Raw genomic sequence first — 19,596 nt, 5'->3', positions numbered from 1 at the left:
TATAATAACTGTTGGAATGAGCAGCAAGGAGTGCTATGGGAATTTAACAGATCATTGGCACTTCCACTTAAGAAGACACCACCAGGTGGGGGGTAGAGGTGGATTGCATAGGGACATAGGGCTGTGTGGGCTGAAGTCTTTCGTTCAGGCAAGTCAACTGTGGAATGTGCTGATTCACCACATCCCTGGATAGTCTTCACTGCTGGTGCTGATATGGAGCCCTCACTGCAACTTAACACTTTCTTTCCTTGGTTGAATCCCTTTTGGAGGGCAGTAGTGGTAATAGCAACCTCTTCTGGCTCAGGGATGTGTACTTTGCATATCTTTGCACCAACAGGGTGAATCAAGTCCTGAGACTTTGTTGGTAGCTTCACTATTTGATTTTTTTTTTCATGCCAGACAGTCCTAATACTGGAGTGGGGACACTGATCTACAGGAAAGAAGACATTGTAAGTACAATATATGCAACCCAAGAACTATTAATATTAGTCTGGATACAGTTTGAAAATGATGAGGAAAACCCCTCAGTCTCACCGTCAAGTATTCATTTTTGATACAAACATTAATCTATTATAACTGATTGTCACATTAAACTTTTGCTTGTAGAATTTTTGTGCAATGTATTGTGATGCATAGAAATATTTAAAAGAGCTCAAGTCTGCCATAGATATACACTGCATTTCTGTGGGGTTTCCTCAGTATTATTTATATAAGTGAGCAAGTTAATTCTACTGACATAAATAACGATTCTTAAAAACTCTCCTACATCACCCCTCTCCATGCAAGTCAAAATCTGAAAGGATTTTAAAGACAATGAAACTTGCACAAGGAGCAAATTACTCACATGGTCATATTTCCACATGACTATTTTTAACAGAGTATAAAAAATAATCAAACATTCAGATAGAATATAATGAGGCTAATAAAATGTGCAGCTGCAGTCTTCTATAGGCCTTAGAACTTATTGTCTTAGTACACCCATAGCCCTACTAATATTTCACACAATTACACATGCCGAGACGTAACATGGTGTAGCTGATTGAGGATGGGACTAGGACTAAGGAATGCACCTTTGAGGTCCATTACCCAGTCGGTGCAGGCACAACACTGTGAGATCAGAATTAGGCCCTCTGTGTCTGCATCTCCATGTGAAGAATACAGATAAAAATACTTCCTGACCTACTTCCCAGCAATGTTGTGATGATTAATTATTTAATATCTACACAGTGCTTGGAATGTGCAAAGCCCCCTCTATTTGATACATAGTATTACTAATCAGCTGACTTCCCTGCATTCCAGTCCTACTGCATTCATGCAATCTCTACAGTATAAATACTTGCAAAATGAATAAATAATTCCACCTCAGCTGGGCAAACACTGCAATCTTGCTCAAATTTTTAAATTATTCACTTCATGCACCACAACCTTTTTTGCATTTGTCTTCATGACTAATCAAGTTTTACTGAGATGTCTGTTCATGGAAAGCAAACTTCAAATTTGCATGAACAAGATTTCATGGAACTTGAAAGAAAAATTGTCCTAAAAACAGGATTTGCTGTTAGGATTTTGAAGTTAGCCCCTACTGGGACTTCAAATACATTTAGTATTCATTTTTCAAAAAACAAACATTTTGGGAGATGGAAATCTACATGCTCAAAGAATAACAACGAGCTGATCAAAGTGCACAACAATACAGCAACTCCTACGGAAGTCAATGACAATCTTTGGGAGTTGGATTGGGCCTAAATGCATCAGGGTCCTGGAAAAGTACTCTTCTTTTTGTTTATTTTTGCCTGGTTTTGTTATAGGTCGCTGTTGGCTACAATGGATTTCCAAAAGGGACAGTGAATAGTCTGTTTGCACAGAAGGATGATGGTAGTTGTGACCAGCATGCAATCATATGTGCAGAAGCTAATGCAATTATTCTGAGGTAGGAAGTGTAAGGAATAGTGGCATGAAAGGGAAAAGAGGTGGTGGCAGAGGGTGTGGATGTGGGAGCTGGAGAAGGTGGAGGAAGGGGTAGAATGGGGGCAAATGTCACCAGAGGTGAGGAGGAGAATGCAGATGTCGAACCTAAATTTGTGCGGGTGGGAGGAGGGAGGAGATAGAGGTGAGAAGGGGAAGAGGAGTAGGTAGACCTGTAGAGATGTGAGAGTAACAAAGAAGAGGAAATGGAGACCGTGGGGAAAGGGGGAGGGAGGATGATGATGGATGCTATGATGTAGAAGAGAGGTGTGGTGAGAGTCATGGATGAATGGCAGATGGACATGATTACAAAAAGGTACACTAGGGTATGTTACCTCACCCTACTTGAGAAGGGGAGTAAGGCAGCTGGGCTAGGACACTGGGAGGATCTGGGTGGTGGTGGGCAGGGGTGTGTGCGTGTGAGGACAGCAATATTATCTCTATAGTGCTGGGAGCACACAGCTGAAAGGAGGACCATGCAGACTCCTCCTTGGATAGAGTCTATGCAACCTCATTCCATCACTTCCCATGGCAATGAGACCACAGTATATCCTGAGTCTTAGCCATGGGGCTGAGGTTCCTTACTAGTCTCCTTTGGTCAGTGGCAGAGGAACAGAAGGAAGAAGAACTTGCTTTAGATATGCTAAGAGAAATAACTTCAACCAAAAAAGAGCTAATTTATAAAAATGACAGTGTTTTTGTCTTTTACAGAACTGAGGATGATCTGAGTGACACTGAATTAATCACCACATGTGAGCCCTGTAGTGACTGTGAAAACCTAATTAAAGCAATGAAGATAAAGAAAATCATTTGGCCTAATCGAGATGTAAAAGTAGGTAGCAGAAAGTTTACAGCTAAAAGCCATGTGTCACAGTTACAGGGCTAACTGCAACTCTGTCCCTTCTCTGAGTGCACTGCCTCAAGTTTGAGGCCTTGGCTACGCTCGCGGATTCACAGCAGCGCTGTGAATGCGCGAGTGTAGTCACGCCACCAGCGCTGCGAGAGCTCCACCTCTCCGAGGGGAGAAGCTTACAGCACTGCAAGGGAGTGTGCAGCGCTGCAGGCGCTGATTACACTGGCGCTATACAGAGCTGCACTCGCTGCGCTCGGGGGGGGGTGTTTTTTCACACCCTGAGCACAGCAAGTGCAGCGCTGTGAATTGCCAGTGTAGCCAAGGCCTCAGACCTCATGACTACCTCTCTTTGGGTGGAATCACATGATTTTCCCACTCTCAAATGGCCCTAGGCAGCAGTACTCTAGTTACCAAACATGTTTACCCAGCAGGTCCTCCTGGGTTTAGTATCTTCTGTTCTTCCCTTTGGAAACCTATGACTTTCTGTTTACAGTGACCTTCTTAAAAAAGAGTATTGTTTTTTTCCCCTTAAGTACAAAGCACTTAAGAGAAAAGGATCTTAAAATAACCAAGGGGCCCTTGAAAGGTCTAGCTTGCCTCAGACAGCCCTGGTTTACCTTAGCTTTTGCTCCCTGTGAGAGCATGTCTTTTAATCAAGAACAAATCCTATGGTTCTCTTGTGTTCGCAAGCTTGTCTGAAACTAGTGAATAAATACTCGGCATGGCTCAGCTGTGTCTCTGCTGTTGCTACCTGCGCAGCTATGACTACACTGCTATTTAAACTTGCACTTGCTTGCTGAGAGCAAGTGCTAGTATGTGTATACAAGCAGGGGAATCAAACCCCTAGCTCATAGTGTAGACATAGTCCCAGTCAACCATTGGTTCCCTGACCCCCACCCCAATCTTGGTAATCCATCTTTCGCCTCATTTCCTTTAGAAATCTCCTCCAACTCCTCCTACTTGTACAGTGGCATTAGGAGAGGCATAACAGGACTATCAGCCTTCTTGATGGAGTGTGTCATGGCAATTTTCACAAGCTCTGTGCCCCAGAGAATATTGTGCCCTATAGATAAACCCCTTCATTTTCCATTTAAACCGATTTTTACCGAAAAATTTCTTGGTTTTCCAAAAAGTATTATTTATTTTTTTCTGATTTTCACCCTACTTTTGTATCATTCAGATATATAAAAAATAACTTGTTTTATTAGGAAAATACAATACATTGCATGAGATATATGTATTATGATAATACATTCATCTGTGTGTATATGCCAAGCTGCGTGTTGAAGTTAGGCTATGTATTAGTCTAGAAGATACACACAATAAACAAACAGGTGCACATGCAAGCTCTGAAGTGCGTGCGCATCTGAACTTACTGATGAATCTCACGTCCATCATGTACACTTTTCAAACTATTAGCAGATAATTGTTTAAAAATTTGACACACGAAAATGGAAAGAAAGCGAAAATCTGTATCAGAATACATTTAAGAACACAAGGAAGTATTTGAAAGTTTTTAAAAAAACAAAAACAGGAGAAAAGGATGAAGTTGAGTGTATGTGCTGCAAATGGTGTGGCCCAATTATTAAATGTAAATATTTATAGGCTAATAGTTCGAAGTCTACAACTGTAAATTATTTATTCAAATGAAAAGTTTTATTTGGGGATTACAGAGACATTGTTTTCTTAAACTCAGAGGTGGCATTGTGTTTTGAGTTGTGTTTTAGTTCTGCAGCAAACCACATTGATGAACAAAATTCAAAGCATTAATCTACTGAATACTTTTTTCCCCTGTCTTTCTGTCCACCAAAATAAACTCCAATATTTACCCAGAAAAATTATTAATAGTTTTTTGCACTGATTTTCACCTGTTTTTCTGGTAATAAACACTGATAAATTCCTGGGAATTAATTAAATAAAAATTAAATTAAATTAAATTAAATTAAAATTGCAAATGAAGGGCCCTACCTATAGAATACATGAAATTGGAAATTTCCAGTGGTAATACCTAGCACAGTGGTCGGCAACGTTCGGCACGTGGCTCGCCAGGGTAAGCACCCTAGCGGGCCGGGCCAGTTTATTTACCTGCTGACGCGGCAGGTTCAGCCGATCGCGGCCACCACTCGCGGCGGTTCGCCTGGGCCAATGGGGGCGTTGGGAAGCGGCGCGGACCAAGGGATGTGCTGGGGATGTGCAGTGGGGGCCGCGATCGGCCAAACCTGCCGCGTCAGCAGGCAAATAAACTGGCCTGGCCTGCTAGGGTGCTTACCCTGGCGAGCCGCGTGCCGAACATTGACGACCCCTGACCTAGCAGAATGCCTGGCTGATCTTTCCTCTTACAAGATGGGGAAATTCAAACAAGGGCTGCCTGAACATATGTGGAAAGTTTTATTTTAATATTTAATCAAAGGCGCCAGTGCATTTATTTGCATATGTAATCATAGTGCCTTAAGGACCTGATCCTGCAATATTGAGGTTAGTGGCAGTTTGACCATTGACTTCAGTGGTTACAGGACCAGGTGCTATGACTTCCATTTCATGGTGTAATGATTTTTAACTAGCCAAAGACATTAAATTAAAACAAAATCATTATAACTGAAATTACCCAGGCACAAAAATCAGGAAATTCCATGATACAGAATGTGATTTTTCCCCTGCACACCCTCTCCATGGCCAGCCACCTTGCATGATAAACCATGGAGGTTTTGCTGTATTTTAGAGTTTTGTGCTTTGGATGGGGGCAGGGTTTGGTCCTGTATATGCATCTGGGGCTCAATTGCAGCTGCCGTGGGAAACATAACTGAATTTTCTGACCTTGGTGCTTGTTAAAGATGTGTCAACTATGATATTCCATTAACAGTGTTTCATTTAATATTTGATAGAGTCAATTAGGACTGTTATTTGGAGTCACAAGTCTCAATCTTGCAGAGATTTAACTCAGTGGGACTATGTTCACAAATCGTTCCATGACTGGGGCCAGAGAGCCTGATTCTGCAGTCACTTCCTATATACGGATATTCCTACAGTATAATTATTAAAGTAGAATGAGGACTTCTTTTTTCTGAAGATAATACAGCTCATTGAACTAAGATCTTTTTTAATGACTGTATAAATTATTTTGTAGAGTCATTTCAGCACAAGAATTAATGTACACAGCTCTCTAACCTGGTTAGAATTTGAAATAAAATTATTTGACAGTCACAACTCATGTCAAGGGTGATAGTTACTATTATGCCCCACTATGAAATGAATCCAGAAGATTATTTAAAAAAATCCCTTCAGCATAACAAGCTACTAAATAGTGCCACTTTTAATTAGAAAAGTGAAATGTTCAATATTTTCCACTCATTTATTCTTTTTTTTCTCCTAGAAGCAACCAGAAGGTGCAACTAACAATCCAACAGGTAGGCAACTATATAAAATATGAGCTAATATTAAATGCATGAAAATATTGCTTTAGGTCCCGATCGGCAAATACATAACTTTGCATATGCGACGACCCACTGAGTTTAAAGAGACGTGTCACATATGTAAAGTTACTCCCATGCATAAATGTTCACAGCAGAGTTGCCTTTTCAATTCAGCCTTTCATTCTCTTTGTGACAGTCCTTTTATCTATCATCAGTACATGAGCCCTATCAAAGTTATTTAGGAGACTTTCTATTTTTGTATCTTACTGTTTCTTTCCTAAATTGTAATATTAATATCCTATCTCCTAGAACTGGAAGGGACCCTGAAAGGTCATCAAGTCCAGCCTCCTGCCTTCACTAGCAGGACCAAGTACTGATTTTGCCCCAAATCCCCAAGTGGCCCCCTCAAGGATTGAACTCACAACCCTGGGTTTAGCAGGCCAATGCTCAAACCACTGAGCTATCCCTCCCCTGCTGTATACCATTCCCGATGTATACCATCCTGTTGCCCCGCCAATGAACTCTCCCCTGATAAGAGAGGAATATACACTATACATCAAGGATCTGCTGCCATCCTTTCTCTTAAAAGCAGAAATCAGTATATGGAAACTAGAAAGTTGGTGCTAATTTATATGTTCAAAAAAAGTAAAGAGGACCCTAAGAATCAGAACAGTTTAATCTTTCTGTAGGCATATGAGATCACAAAGTAAACAACTTGAACTGCTGCTCCTCCTCATTTCAGATGCACATTAACTTCTGTCTTACTTATTATAGTCTGACTTTTACTTACTGTGATTTATTGACATATATTTGCTTAATCATGAAAGCAATGATACAGAAAATGGTCAAGTTAATGTAGAAACACCAAGTCACGTAGAAAGATGAAGTAATTTATTCCTTTAATAAATATGTAACTCATGTTAACATTAGTAGGTTATGCATAATATTGAGAACTGCTCATATACATCAAGAGAAATGACTGATTTGCAAAAATTGTGCAACTGTTTCTGCAGCATTTTGTAGAACTACTATGTTTTTCAGTGCTATCTTGATACACATTTGTCTTATCTTATTGTATTTCCATATTTTGTAAAAACGGTACCAATTTAAGGAATTATTTGGAGTAAAAGTATTAAACTCTTGAGGTGGATGGACTCCATGACTTTGGAGACTGACACTAAACTGCCTTCTGAGTGCATATTGCCTAAACATAGTAATACTTTAAATTTTCCCCCACATGGAATCCCACATTCAGAAGAAGAAAATAATCCAAGCACTGAACCGTTTCAAGTAAAAAGCAGCATCAAAAAACATTGTGATGAAAAGATTTTAGCACTCCAAGGTGAGTTTTCTGGCTTTTTAATACTTTCTCTGAGATCTGCTGAAGACTGTAATGACTTTAAGGTTTAATTCAGCAGGAAGTTTGATCAGTGTTTTTAGCCTTTCCCACACTCGCATTAGTTTAATCCAATTTTAAATGCAGTTTGAAAGTGAAAGTTAGTCTAATCACTTTCAAAATCAGTTTAGTGTATCCATACTAGTCCTCCGGAAATTATCAGGTGTATTAAATCATGTTAAGACAAAACTGTGGTCAAGAACCCACCGTCCACCAAAAAGGCCTTAGCATAGTTCTGAAAAATTGTTGCAACCCGTATTTCCCAGACTTACAAATTTACTTACATAAGAATGTGCTTTTCTTTTAAGGAGGAGAGGGAGTTGTGTTTCTGTTTAGTTCTACGTTTTATCAGGCAGTATTTATAGTTGCAGTTTTACTTACAGCTGATCGAGAGAAATGTAATAGAAAGGATACTAAAGGAACTTCAGTCTCAGGAGGAAAGGAAGGAAAGACAATGGAAATACAGTCACCAGCAGATGAGGGACATGCTTCTGGTGAGGTAAACACATTTTTAAAAAAAATAATAAACCGGATAAAATCAGAAAAATATGCCTACATAATGCTTTAAAGATTTATATTAGAGTGGTTAAGATAGTAAACAATTTGGGCAAGGAACCATCCTTTAATTTTGTATTTGTATAGTGCCCAGTAGCTCTTAGGTGCTACTATAATACAAATAATAATAATTAATAATATGGTAAAGATAAAAACTCACTAAATTGGCCTTTGAGTGATGAATAAAATTATTAATGCCAACATTTTTAATTGGTTGGAGATTATCCCTTTGACTTTAATTGTAGTTGACATTTTGAGAAGTATGCTGATCTGATTGTCTAGTCTTTTCTGAGACTGACAAATTTACCATAATTTCGTTGGCTACTGTAACTGAGATTGCTGGCCCCTTTAATAGCAGGCACTGCTGGTCTTCCTACTAACGGAGCTTGGCCTTTCAAAACTAAGGATTCTGGGAGATGTAGTTCTCACAGATGCTTGGTAATTGTGGGCAGAACTGCAGTGCATGGTGGGAGAAAAAGCAGGCCCTTTAAAAGGCAACCTTTCCTTAAAGTGACTGGCGATGTTGCGGGAGAGAGAAAGGAGAGAGGGAAGCATGTACTTGCTGGGGAAAGTTCTCTGGAAAGACCAGGCCTTGTGTGGGTCTGACCACTTATAGAACTGGGTAGGCACTGAGCCCAGGAGGGTCTGTGGAAAATGTTGGTGAAGATGCAGGAACCCTGAGGAGGTGTAAGTTTCTCAGGGTCTGAAGAGACAAGACATCAAAGGACCCAGGAAGAGGTAGAGTAAAAGAAGGAAGAGACCTGCCACAATACAGTACTGGTGTATGCTGGAGGTGCAGGTTTGCCATCAGTTTTTGTTTAGGTGCCCAGTCCAGAGCTTCCAGTGAGGATGGGAGGAAGTCCCACTTCAACCCCAGAATGGGGCTTCCCATCCCAAAAGGGCCAAAAATCACGAATCGGGCCCTAAAAAATTAATCACGCAATTGGCTTAAAAATCATGTTTTTTAAATAGGTGCTTTCTGTTTGACTTCTGATTTTTGAGCCTTTGTTTCATATTTTCAAGCTTTTCTCCACAGCTGGAAGGGCTAGAAACTTACCTTTCTGTTTAAATGAAAGCTGAGAGTCCCATTTAATCACACAACTCTAGGAGCTGGGGCTTTACGAAAAACACCAAATATCCTCAGACTTGTGATAAAATCCTGGCAAAGGAACTACTTTGTTTTGTGCTTGGCCTGCTTTTGTTTGTCTTGGGAGTGAGGACTTTATAGTTTGGCCAGAATCCAAACTAATGTAGCAGAAAGGAAACTGAGGACTGGTGGGCAAATTGAAGAAGTGATGCTAGGGCCATAAAGAACCTGTTATAGCTAGTTAGAGGTATAATGAAGTCCATAATATAGGGTTCGACTCATTCATTTTCTTTATGCATATCCAGTCATGGTGGCTTATAATCATGTGTCATGCTTCTCTTATTAGAAAGCAATTGCAAGATTACTGTAAAATTTCTTATAATAGAACTACTGTTCCAGTGGTTAATTGTATTATCTTTGTGATTACCAATAACTGGGGCAGAAAACAGCCCCAAATTTGAGAGATTCCTTTCAAAGTTTTGAAGTGGCAATATCAATAATTCAGAGCCAATCATTCACATGACAAATTTTCTGTTCACAGATTTTCTCTGAGCAGTCTGATTTTCTTGAATGACTTCATTATTTGAAATTCTTGACTTAATTGTTTGAGTGAATCATTCTTGAGCTATAGATTGTTCACTAACTGTTCACTGTGAAAATTTAATATCTGAAATTCAAGTGGGGTTGATTAGTTCTGAGGGAGTACGTAAGTCACATGGTAAATTTCTGTTCCACGACTGGAGGAACATAACTCCTAGAGTCAGGTTCTTCATCGAGTGGTGTCCCTGTGGGTGCTCCATTTCAGGTGGCAGTGCGTCCCAGCATCGTTGATCGGAGATTTTGCTAGCAGTGTCTGGTCGGGGCGTGCGTGCGCAGGAGCTGTCTTGTGGCGGCGCTGACGCCTCTTCTGGCACGTGCATGCACTGACTTCCACAGTTCCTTCTCAACCGTCCTCGGCTTGAGATGGAGTCCGTCAGCGGATTTTAGTTAGATTTTAGAGATTTAGGATAGTACTTATAGTGTTAATAGTGAGTTTAGCTTGGATTTAAGTAGATGTAGTTTTTAATAGTGTAGTGTAAAAAAAAAAATTTTTTTTTTTTTACATTTCTTTCTTCCCGTCCTCAAAACCTTGAAGAGGGACGAAAACAAAAATGCCTGGATCACCAGATTTTAAAAAAGTGTGCATCTTGCAAGGACGCCATGATGGTCTCAGACGGACATTCACTCTGTGTATGCTGCCTGTGGGAGTCGCACATCCCTCAAAAGTGCGCTCACTGTAGTAACCCAAAGGCAAGGGCAAGGAGAGATAGGGAACCCTCTGAAGTGACAGAGGACGGGAAGAAGAGAGAGATGACACATCAGAACATGCTGAACCTCTCCAGATGAAACAGTTATACCCACAACTACAACGGCCCCTGATGACTTCAAACACCTCCAGGAGTTCTTCAGGCGAGTGGCACAGAGCCAGAACATCCCACTAGAGGAAGTACAGCAGACACAATACTAACTCCTGAAAATACTCCATACATCAGCTTCCTCCAAGATTGCCATCCCCATCAATGATGCCCTCCTGAAACCAGCAGATATAATGTGGCAAACACCGGCCTCCATCCCACCAACCAACAAGCGCATAGATAGGAAATACCAAGTGCCAAATAAAGGGATGAAATTCCTATTTGTGCACTCGCCACCAGACTCCTTAGTGGTGGATGCAATAAATCAAAGAAACAAACAATATAAATCCAGTCCTCAAAACAAAGAATGGAAGAGACTGGATCTTCTAGGCCAAAAAGTGTACACATCAGCCACACAGCAATTCCTCACTGCAAATTACACCGCACTACTGGCAAACTATGATCATGACAATTATAACAAATTCACAGAATTCACCCAGAATATACCTGAGCAGAAAAGAGAATAATTCTGGGCCATTGTGAACAAAGGCCAGCTTATCTCCAGGACAGCACTACAGGCCGCCCGCGACGTGGCAGACAGCAGCTCACACGACGGCAACAGCCATTGTAATGTCAGGGCATCATGGCTGCATTAATCAGGAATCCCCAGAGAACTGCAACACAAAGTGGAAGATTTGCCCTTCGACAGACACGAACTATTTTCGGCCAAAACCGATGAAGTTCTCCAGTCCATGAAAGATTCCAGGGTGACCCTCAGAACATTAGGGCTATACATAACACCAAACAGGTGGTAACGTTATCAGCCATACAACAGAAACAGGGACAACATGTCTCAGCGACAGCAGAGACCATATGAATCAAGGGGACAAAGAAATATACCACAAAGATACTGACAGAATCAACCCCAGAACTCAGCGTCTCAACCACCACCAAACAAACCACAATTTTGAAGTATTGGTCGAGGGTCTGAATGAGCTCCCCATAACACCAGCGTCAGCGGACAACACACAAATCTTTGGGCACTGACTCAGGCCATTTGACACCAACTGGGCCATGATCACATCTGGTCAGTGGGTTTTAGAACTAATTCTATCAGGCTATACCTTCCCTTTTACATCTATACCAACTACCCACTCTCCTTCCTTGTTCCTCTTCAGGGACCCTTCTCTCGAGCATCTATTGAGACAAGAGGTGCATCACTTTCTGCAAATAGGTGTGGTGGAACTAGTCCCAATACAACACAGAGGGAAGGGATTTTATTCCCATTACTTTCTGACTCAAAAGAAAAATGGGGGTGGAGACCCATCCTAGACCTAAGAAAACTCAACAAATTCATCAGTGCCCACAGATTTAAAATGGTCACCCTGAACTCGATCATCCCTATGCTGGAAGAAGGGGACTGGTTCGCAACCCTCAACCTACAAGATGCATACTTTCACATTACAATCAACCTGACTCACAGACGCTTCCTAAAGTTCACAGTAGGACAAGTACACTTCCAGTACAGAGGGCTACCATTCGGCCTATCGACAGCACCGAGAGTATTCACCAAAACACTGGCAGTAGTAGCAGTGCACCTGCACAGATAAAGGATACTCATATTCTCTTACTTAGACAACTGCCTAATCAAGGGCTCCACAAAGACAGAAATAGAAAGAGGTGTTAAATTAACCATCTCCCTCTTCTACTCCCTGGGGCTCAAATCAATGAAAAGAAATCCACCCTCACTCCAGTATAACAACTGGAATTCATAGGTGCTCGCCTGGACTCACTCCCTTCCAGAGCCCCGCTTTAACACGATGATCTCCCTTATATCGGTGGTCTCGCACAGCTCATAGATGCATGCACGCATCTGCTTACAACTACTGGAACACATGGCGGTCACCATGCCAGGCTACACATGCGGTGCCTACAAAGATGGCTAAATACAGTCTACATACCATGAAGGCACAGCCTAAACAAGAGAATCACATCCACCGCAGAGGTGATTCAATCACTGCAATGGTGGACAAACCCATCAAATGTATGCTCAGGCATACCTTTCCAACAGGAAACACCATCGGTTCAAATCACAACAGACGCCTCCCTGATCGGATGGGGGGCCCACCTGAAACAATATATTGCCCTGGGCAAATGGTCACCAATAGAGACGCATCTTCTTGTAAACCTACTAGAACTACGCACAGTCCGCAATGCATGCTACCACTTCCTTCCAATCATAAGAAAGAGAATGATAAGGATATTAACAGACAACATCGCTTGCATGTTCTATATTAACCACCAGGGTACAGCACGATCCCATTCGTTATGTGTGGAAGCTCCAAAGTTATGGAACTGGTGCATAAATCACAACATCACTATAACAGGTTCATATCTACCAGGCCGCCTGAATATCATGGCGGACACACTAAGCAGACAGTTCTCACAAGAACACGAATGGGAACTGAATGATGAAATAACACAACTCATCTTTGGATGTGGGGAAATCCGTCCATAGACCTATTTGCCACACAAGCAAACAAGAAATGCCCAGGATTCTGCTCACGAGCAGGACAGGGAGCGCAATCACTGGGAGACATGTTCCTGATAAAATGGAATGCCCATCTCTTATATGCTTTCCCTCCAATTCCTCTAATCTCCAGAGTCATACCCAAATTTGAATCGACAGGGCCAAGATAATCCTCATAGTGCCAACATGGCCCAGACAGACTTTGTTCCCTTATCTGAATCGCATGGCAATATGCACTCCATTCAATATCCCTTGATGACATGATCTCCTCTCACAGGACAACAGACAAGTCCTGCATCCCGATCCAGGGAAACTTCACCTCAGAGCATGTCTCCTTCATGGCTCCGAGGGGACGAATTAACCTGTTCGGATCGAGTACAATAGGTACTGATTAACAGCAGAAAACAAAACACACGACATACTTACCTCCAAAAATTGAAGAGATTTTCCATTTGGTGCCAAAACAAATATCAGCAAACCAGACCCCACTCCCACTGATCCTGGAGTACCTACTATCGTTAAAGAAATCAGAACTGGCTACAAACTTGATCAAGGTCCACCTCGCGGCAATAACCGCCTTCCACCAACAGATAGAAGGGACCTCAGTATTCGCCCACCCGATTACAAAGAGATTCATAACGGTCCTACAAAACATATACCCGGACAGCCGTGAACCCACTTTGGTATGGGAGTTAAACGTAGTGCTCAAATGCTTACCCAGAAAACCATTTAAACCCTTAGCATCTTGCTTTATGCTCCATTTATCAATGAAAGTAGCATTCTTAATAGCCATCACATCGGCACAAAAATGTGAGTGAGATTGGGGCGCTCATGGCTCACCCCCCATACACAATATTCCACAAGGACAAAGTGACTCTGAGGACTCACCCAAAATTCATGCCCAAAATATCGTTCTCATTCCACCTTAACCAGCCAATTCACCTACCCGCTTTCCACCCTAAACCACACAACAACCCACTAGAGGCGGCATTACACACAGTGGTGAGCTGGAGCCAGTTCGAACCGGTTGTTAAATTTAGAAGCCGGTGTAGAACCGGTTGTAAAGGGGCCGGTGGGTGGGCAAACTCTGGTCCGCAGGCCACATCCAGCCCGCGGGACTGTCCCGTCTGGCCCGCCTGAGCTCCCAGCTGGGGAGGCTCCCCGGCCCCTCCCCCGCTTCCCCCCCCCTCTCGCAGAGCCCCAGCGTGCCATGCCACCGGCACCAGCGCTCTGGGCAGCTCTGCAGCTCCTGCCGCTTTGAGCAGCATGATAAGGGGGCCAGGGCTGGGAGGAGGGGTTGGATAAGGGGCAGGGAGTGGTTGGAGGGGGCGGAGGTTCTGGGGGGGTGGTCAGAGGATGGGGAACGGGGGTTTAGGTAGGCGTGGGAGTTCTGGGGGTCTGTCGGGGTGGTGGTGGATGGGATTGAGGCAGTCAGGGGACAGGGAGCGGGGCGAGTTGGGTAGGGTGTGGGGTCCTGGGGGGCAGTTAGGGTGGGGGGACTTGGGAGGGGGTGGTCAGGGGACAAGGAGCGGGGGGGTTGATGGGTTGCGGGTTCTGAGGGGGGCAGTCGGGGGCAGGAATTGGGTTGGGGTCAAATGGGAGGGGAGACAGGCACATGGGGCTTGTACTGTCCGCGCGGTTCCCTACCGGGTCTTCAGCGGCATTTCGGCGGCCGGGGGGTGGCGGGGGGGCTTCACTCGCTCCGGGTGAAGGACCCACCCCCAAAATGCTGCCGAAAACCTGGACCGAGTGAAGGGCCCTGCCGCCGAAGTGCCACCGAGGACCCGGCAAGGAACCGGTTATTAGGATTTTGGGAGCTCATCACTGATTACACACATTAGATGTCTGCCACACCCTGGCCTTTTACCTAGACAGCACAAAGACCTTTTGTAAGTCCCCCAGACTGTTCGTATCAACAACAGAAATGTCAAAAGGCGCAGCTATATCAAACTGCTTCCACTTGTGCTACTCCTTATGCAACACTGAAGCCCCAACAGGCATCAGAACACACTCAACAAGGGCAGCAGCAACTTCTACAGCATTCCTGCACAATGTGCCCATCCTTGACAAATGCAGAGCAGCTACATGGGCATCCAAACACACTTTCACCAGTGGTAGCAAGTAGGCCAATTGCCCTGGGCCCTTACACCACATAGGGACCCGCAAAGCTAAGTTGCTCAGGCTTTGGCTTCAGCATCGGGTGGCAGAGCCCTGGGCTTCAGCCCTGTATGGCAGGGCTTTGGCTTTCTGCCCTGGGCCCCAGTGATTCTAATGTTGGCCCTGCTTGGCAGCCCACCTAAAACCTGCTCGCGGCCCCCCAAGGGGCCCCGGACCACTGGTTGAGAACTACTGCCCAATGTTCAAGCAGTGGTTTAAAGCCAAGGGATAGTTGCAAGATTTTTTTTATTAGACTCAAGTACCATATAACAGCTTGAAATGTTTAATATTTAATTAACTTCTAGTTCTTCAACTGCATTTTGTCTAATATATGCAGACCATATGTTCTCCGACCCCTATTTAACAGAAAATTTTGTAATTACTGTTCCCATCGTTGCCTATGAACAAGGTATTTCTGTTCAGATAGTCTGTATTTATTATACTCTGCACTGTATATAACCAATCACAAAACTTTATATTTATTTATATTTTATTTTTATATTTATATTTATTTATATATATTCAATTGCTATTTTAGCAGGCCATTTTAAATTCATCAGAAGCATCTGCATCCCACAGAGATGGCATAGTGAAAGAAGACAGTGAAAAAACAAATCCTTTATTGACTGAGACTGAATCAGAGCTAGAAACTGAATCCTTGGACAAGCCAAAAGGTACCTAGCATAGACCAATGAACTAATATTTCTGTTTTATCTGAGGGGTTCAAATTGGGAATCCTGTACTTTCTCAATTGACAAGCAGGAAAATCTGAATTGTAGTTTGACACATATTCCCCTTCTATCACATAGGAAATGTCTTAAGAAGAACCCCTGCTAACTCTTGGCTTCTTAAATACTTAGTCTCACCAACTGAAGGAATTCATTACACAGATTCAGATGAGTCAGTGATGTAACCTTGTGTCATTTTAACTCATGATTTTGGAAGTAGCTAGAGCCAGAGTAGCATTTATTATTATTTTTATTTATTTATTTATTTGTATTACTCTAGTGTCTAGAAGTCCCAGTTATGGACCAAAACCCCATTGTACTAGGCATTGTACGAACACAGAACAGAAAGGCAGTTCCTTGAAGCATGACCAACCATGAGGAGGTCTGAAAGTGACTAATTGACCCACAATAGTTGGGCCATTGCATTTAATAAGCAGGAAACCAGTGCCACAGTGACATGATTGTGTAGGTTGTGCAGGACAGTCTGTAAAAACAGGGCCTTGTGGAATTGAGAAGTGCACTGTGTAGAACTACATTAACAAACTGAAGCACATTAATATGGAAGTGGAAAGAGTACCTGTGATGATTTTAGAATAACAGTTGTAGGGCACTAAAATGACACTGGGGTGCAGATTAGTGAGTGATATCCTCAGTTGACCCATATCTGTTTAATTCAATGACTAGCAAAGTATCAGCCAGGAATCATCTTACCAATTAATTATTTTTAATATTTCTTATATTTTTGCAATAATTTCAGAGTCACATAATGCAGAGGGGCCATCTGTGAATGCTGCAGAAGATGAACCAGTATAAACATCAGAACAATCAGAAGAGTTTTAGGGACATGGCAACCCCCCCAAAAATCTCAGATAGTTCAGTATCAGGTTATTAATCTTGAGATGCCAGGCACTATATGATGTTATAAACTTAAAATAATAATGCATTTTAATTGTATAGGTATCTCTTTCCATAAGTTTCTAGGCATCTTAGCAAAAATAACTGAAAACATAATATATGACAGTTCCACACAAACGGCTCCATAATCTGGTTGGGCATTTCCCAGGCTGTTGTGTTTGGGATCCAGTGAGATGGGCCCTGTGTGCTCTTTAAGTCTCCTGAACAGAGTCCAGACCTTACCCCTGTGACAGTGAAAGCCAACAGACATACAGAGAAACTTTGCACAGCATTCTAAGGGTACGTCCACACTACCCGCCGGATCGGTGGGTAGCGATCGATCTATTGTGGATCGATTTATTGCGTCTCGTCTAGACGCGATAAATCGATCCCCGAACGCGCTCCATGTCGACTCCGGAACTCCATCAGGGCGAGAGGCAGAAGCGGAGTCGACGGGGGAGCCGCGGCCATCAATCCCGCGCCGTGAGGACGGGAGGTAAGTCGATCTAAGATACGTCGACTTCAGCTACGTTATTGTCGTAGCTGAAGTTGTGTATCTTAGATCAGTTCCCCCCCCCCACCCCCAGTGTAGACCAGGCCTAAAACACAATTACACTTTACTTAGCAACACAAGAGATACACAGACAACATAATAAACACACCTCCGTTTCCTAACCACTCTGGAGAGTTCTTTGGACTTGGGCTTCCTCTGGGCTGTCCAGGATCCTTCTTCTGCAGCTGATTGTTTCTTTTTAGAATCATTGAGTACTTCTAAGTTAGTTAGGTTTCTCTGAACTTGGCTAGCCCTGGACCCCCTACTAAGAAAGCATGCACTTCTCTTCTCTTCTGCCCAAAGCTTCCTGTGTCTTGATCTGTGAGTCTTCCCTCAAATTTTTATGGCCACTACCAACATCTGGTGTCTTTGTTCTCCTGCTGGGTATTTTCTGATTACCCTTCCTGCAGAGAAACTTGGTTGAACTGATTTCCCTACTTGGGCAATCTCCTTAGCAGACCCTTTGGTCAGAGAACAGTCATTAAGGTTCACAACTCCCTGGTCTGGTGGAATCCACATCCTCATAGAGGCATTTCCTGATACAACAATTTCATAATTTCATAACATCAAACAGAATTCATAAGTTGTACCAAGAGTCCCCAAATAATCAGTGACATACAATGTGGAAATATTTGGACATATGCAGGAAAATTATTTGTATTATTATAATAGTATCTAGTGGCCCCAGCTGCAATTGTGGGGCCCCATTGTGCCAAGTGCTGTGCAAACACATACTATAAGACAATCCGTGTCCCAAAATGTTCACAGCCTGAGGCCCTGAACCTGCGACCACTTGCAAACATGCTTCATTTAAAAATCAGACCAACACAGTTTGTGAGAGAGTTTCATTACGCCCATTTTAACTGAGCCACATAGAGACTAAGTGACTTTCACCAGAAACCTGTAAGACTGTCAAGAATTGAGCCCACATCAGAGTCTGAACCACAAGACCATCCTTCCTGGTGAAAATAACTGGAAACTTGTGTTGGCAATAGCTTCAAAGAAACCAAAGTATCCTAGATTCTTAAAGAAACTCCCTCTTCAGGTAGCATATATATAAACAATTATACACTACTAGAATTTTGAAGTAATTGCCCCGCTTCAGAGAGAGAGTATGTGTGTGTATCTGTGTGTGTGTGTATATATATATATGTATATATATATATATATATGTATATATATATATATATGTGTGTGTGTGTATATATATATGTATATATATATATATGTATATATATATATATATGTGTGTGTGTGTATATATACACACACACACACACACACATGGTGTAGGCAGGTCTACACTACCACTTAAATCGATGTAACTTACATTGTTCAGGGGTGTGAAAAAGACCCCCCTGAGCAACGCAAGCTACAGCAACCTAAGCGCTGTTCACACTGACATAGGTCGTGGAGGTGCAGTAATTATGCTGACAGGAGAGTGCTCTCCCATTGGCATACAGCGTCTTCACCAGACACACTACAGTAGGGTGACCAGATGTCCTGATTTTATAGGGACAGTCCCGATTTTTGGGTCTTTTTCTTATATAGGCTCCTATTACCCCCGTCCCGATTTTTCACATTTGCTGTCTGGTCACCCTACACTCAGTGCATCTGCAGATGTAGTGCTTCTAGTGTAGACCTGCCCTTACTAGCATAATAGCCTCTTCTGGCATTAGATATCAGGCTTTGGTAACAGCTTTTGCATGTTTTTTTCCATTTTTTTTAATGCTATAATTGTCAAATTACCTTGTACTGTAAGCCATTTAAATAAATGAATCAAAACAAAGCTGAGCGTGGCATTGTCTCTATCTTTCCTTCAGAAATAGGAACAGAGCCAGGGTAGTGTGGGTATCATGAAGTTTTGGAAGACAGACTCCAGACACGACATTATTACCCACTGATTAGTTAACAGAGCTGAGACTAATAAAGTTGTATTGTTTTTAATTAAAAACTTTATATGTATTGGTGAGTCATATGATTGGACGCTCTCCAGCTGAGCAACTGATTGAGTCTTACTCTGAGAATATTATTTTGCCTGCAGTTTCCTACGTGTTCATATAGTTTTAGCAAT

At 42.5% G+C, this 19,596-nt stretch overlaps 1 protein-coding gene and 1 long non-coding RNA gene across 3 annotated transcripts in view; one reads left to right on the top strand and one right to left on the bottom strand.

The window, feature by feature from the left end:
* Positions 1–17,739, top strand: part of LOC128840391 (uncharacterized) — a 61,883-nt gene extending 44,144 nt beyond the window's left edge. The window contains exons 15-22 of the mRNA XM_054034295.1: positions 400–449; positions 1,809–1,930; positions 2,677–2,797; positions 6,189–6,222; positions 7,484–7,570; positions 8,008–8,123; positions 15,886–16,021; positions 16,833–17,739. Coding sequence (XP_053890270.1) covers positions 400–449; positions 1,809–1,930; positions 2,677–2,797; positions 6,189–6,222; positions 7,484–7,570; positions 8,008–8,123; positions 15,886–16,021; positions 16,833–16,888 — 722 coding nt within the window. The 3' untranslated portion in view covers positions 16,889–17,739. The remainder of the gene's footprint in view (positions 1–399; positions 450–1,808; positions 1,931–2,676; positions 2,798–6,188; positions 6,223–7,483; positions 7,571–8,007; positions 8,124–15,885; positions 16,022–16,832) is intronic.
* Positions 1–19,596, bottom strand: part of LOC128840410 (uncharacterized) — a 61,389-nt gene that overhangs the window by 27,827 nt on the left and 13,966 nt on the right. The gene's annotated exons all lie outside the window — the stretch shown is intronic.

The sequence above is a fragment of the Malaclemys terrapin genome, chromosome 1 (assembly GCF_027887155.1).
Source record: "Malaclemys terrapin pileata isolate rMalTer1 chromosome 1, rMalTer1.hap1, whole genome shotgun sequence".
Classification (NCBI taxonomy): Eukaryota; Metazoa; Chordata; order Testudines; family Emydidae; genus Malaclemys; species Malaclemys terrapin.
The sequence above is the reverse complement of the archived record's forward strand: the minus strand, read 5'-3'. Positions and strand labels throughout refer to the sequence as shown.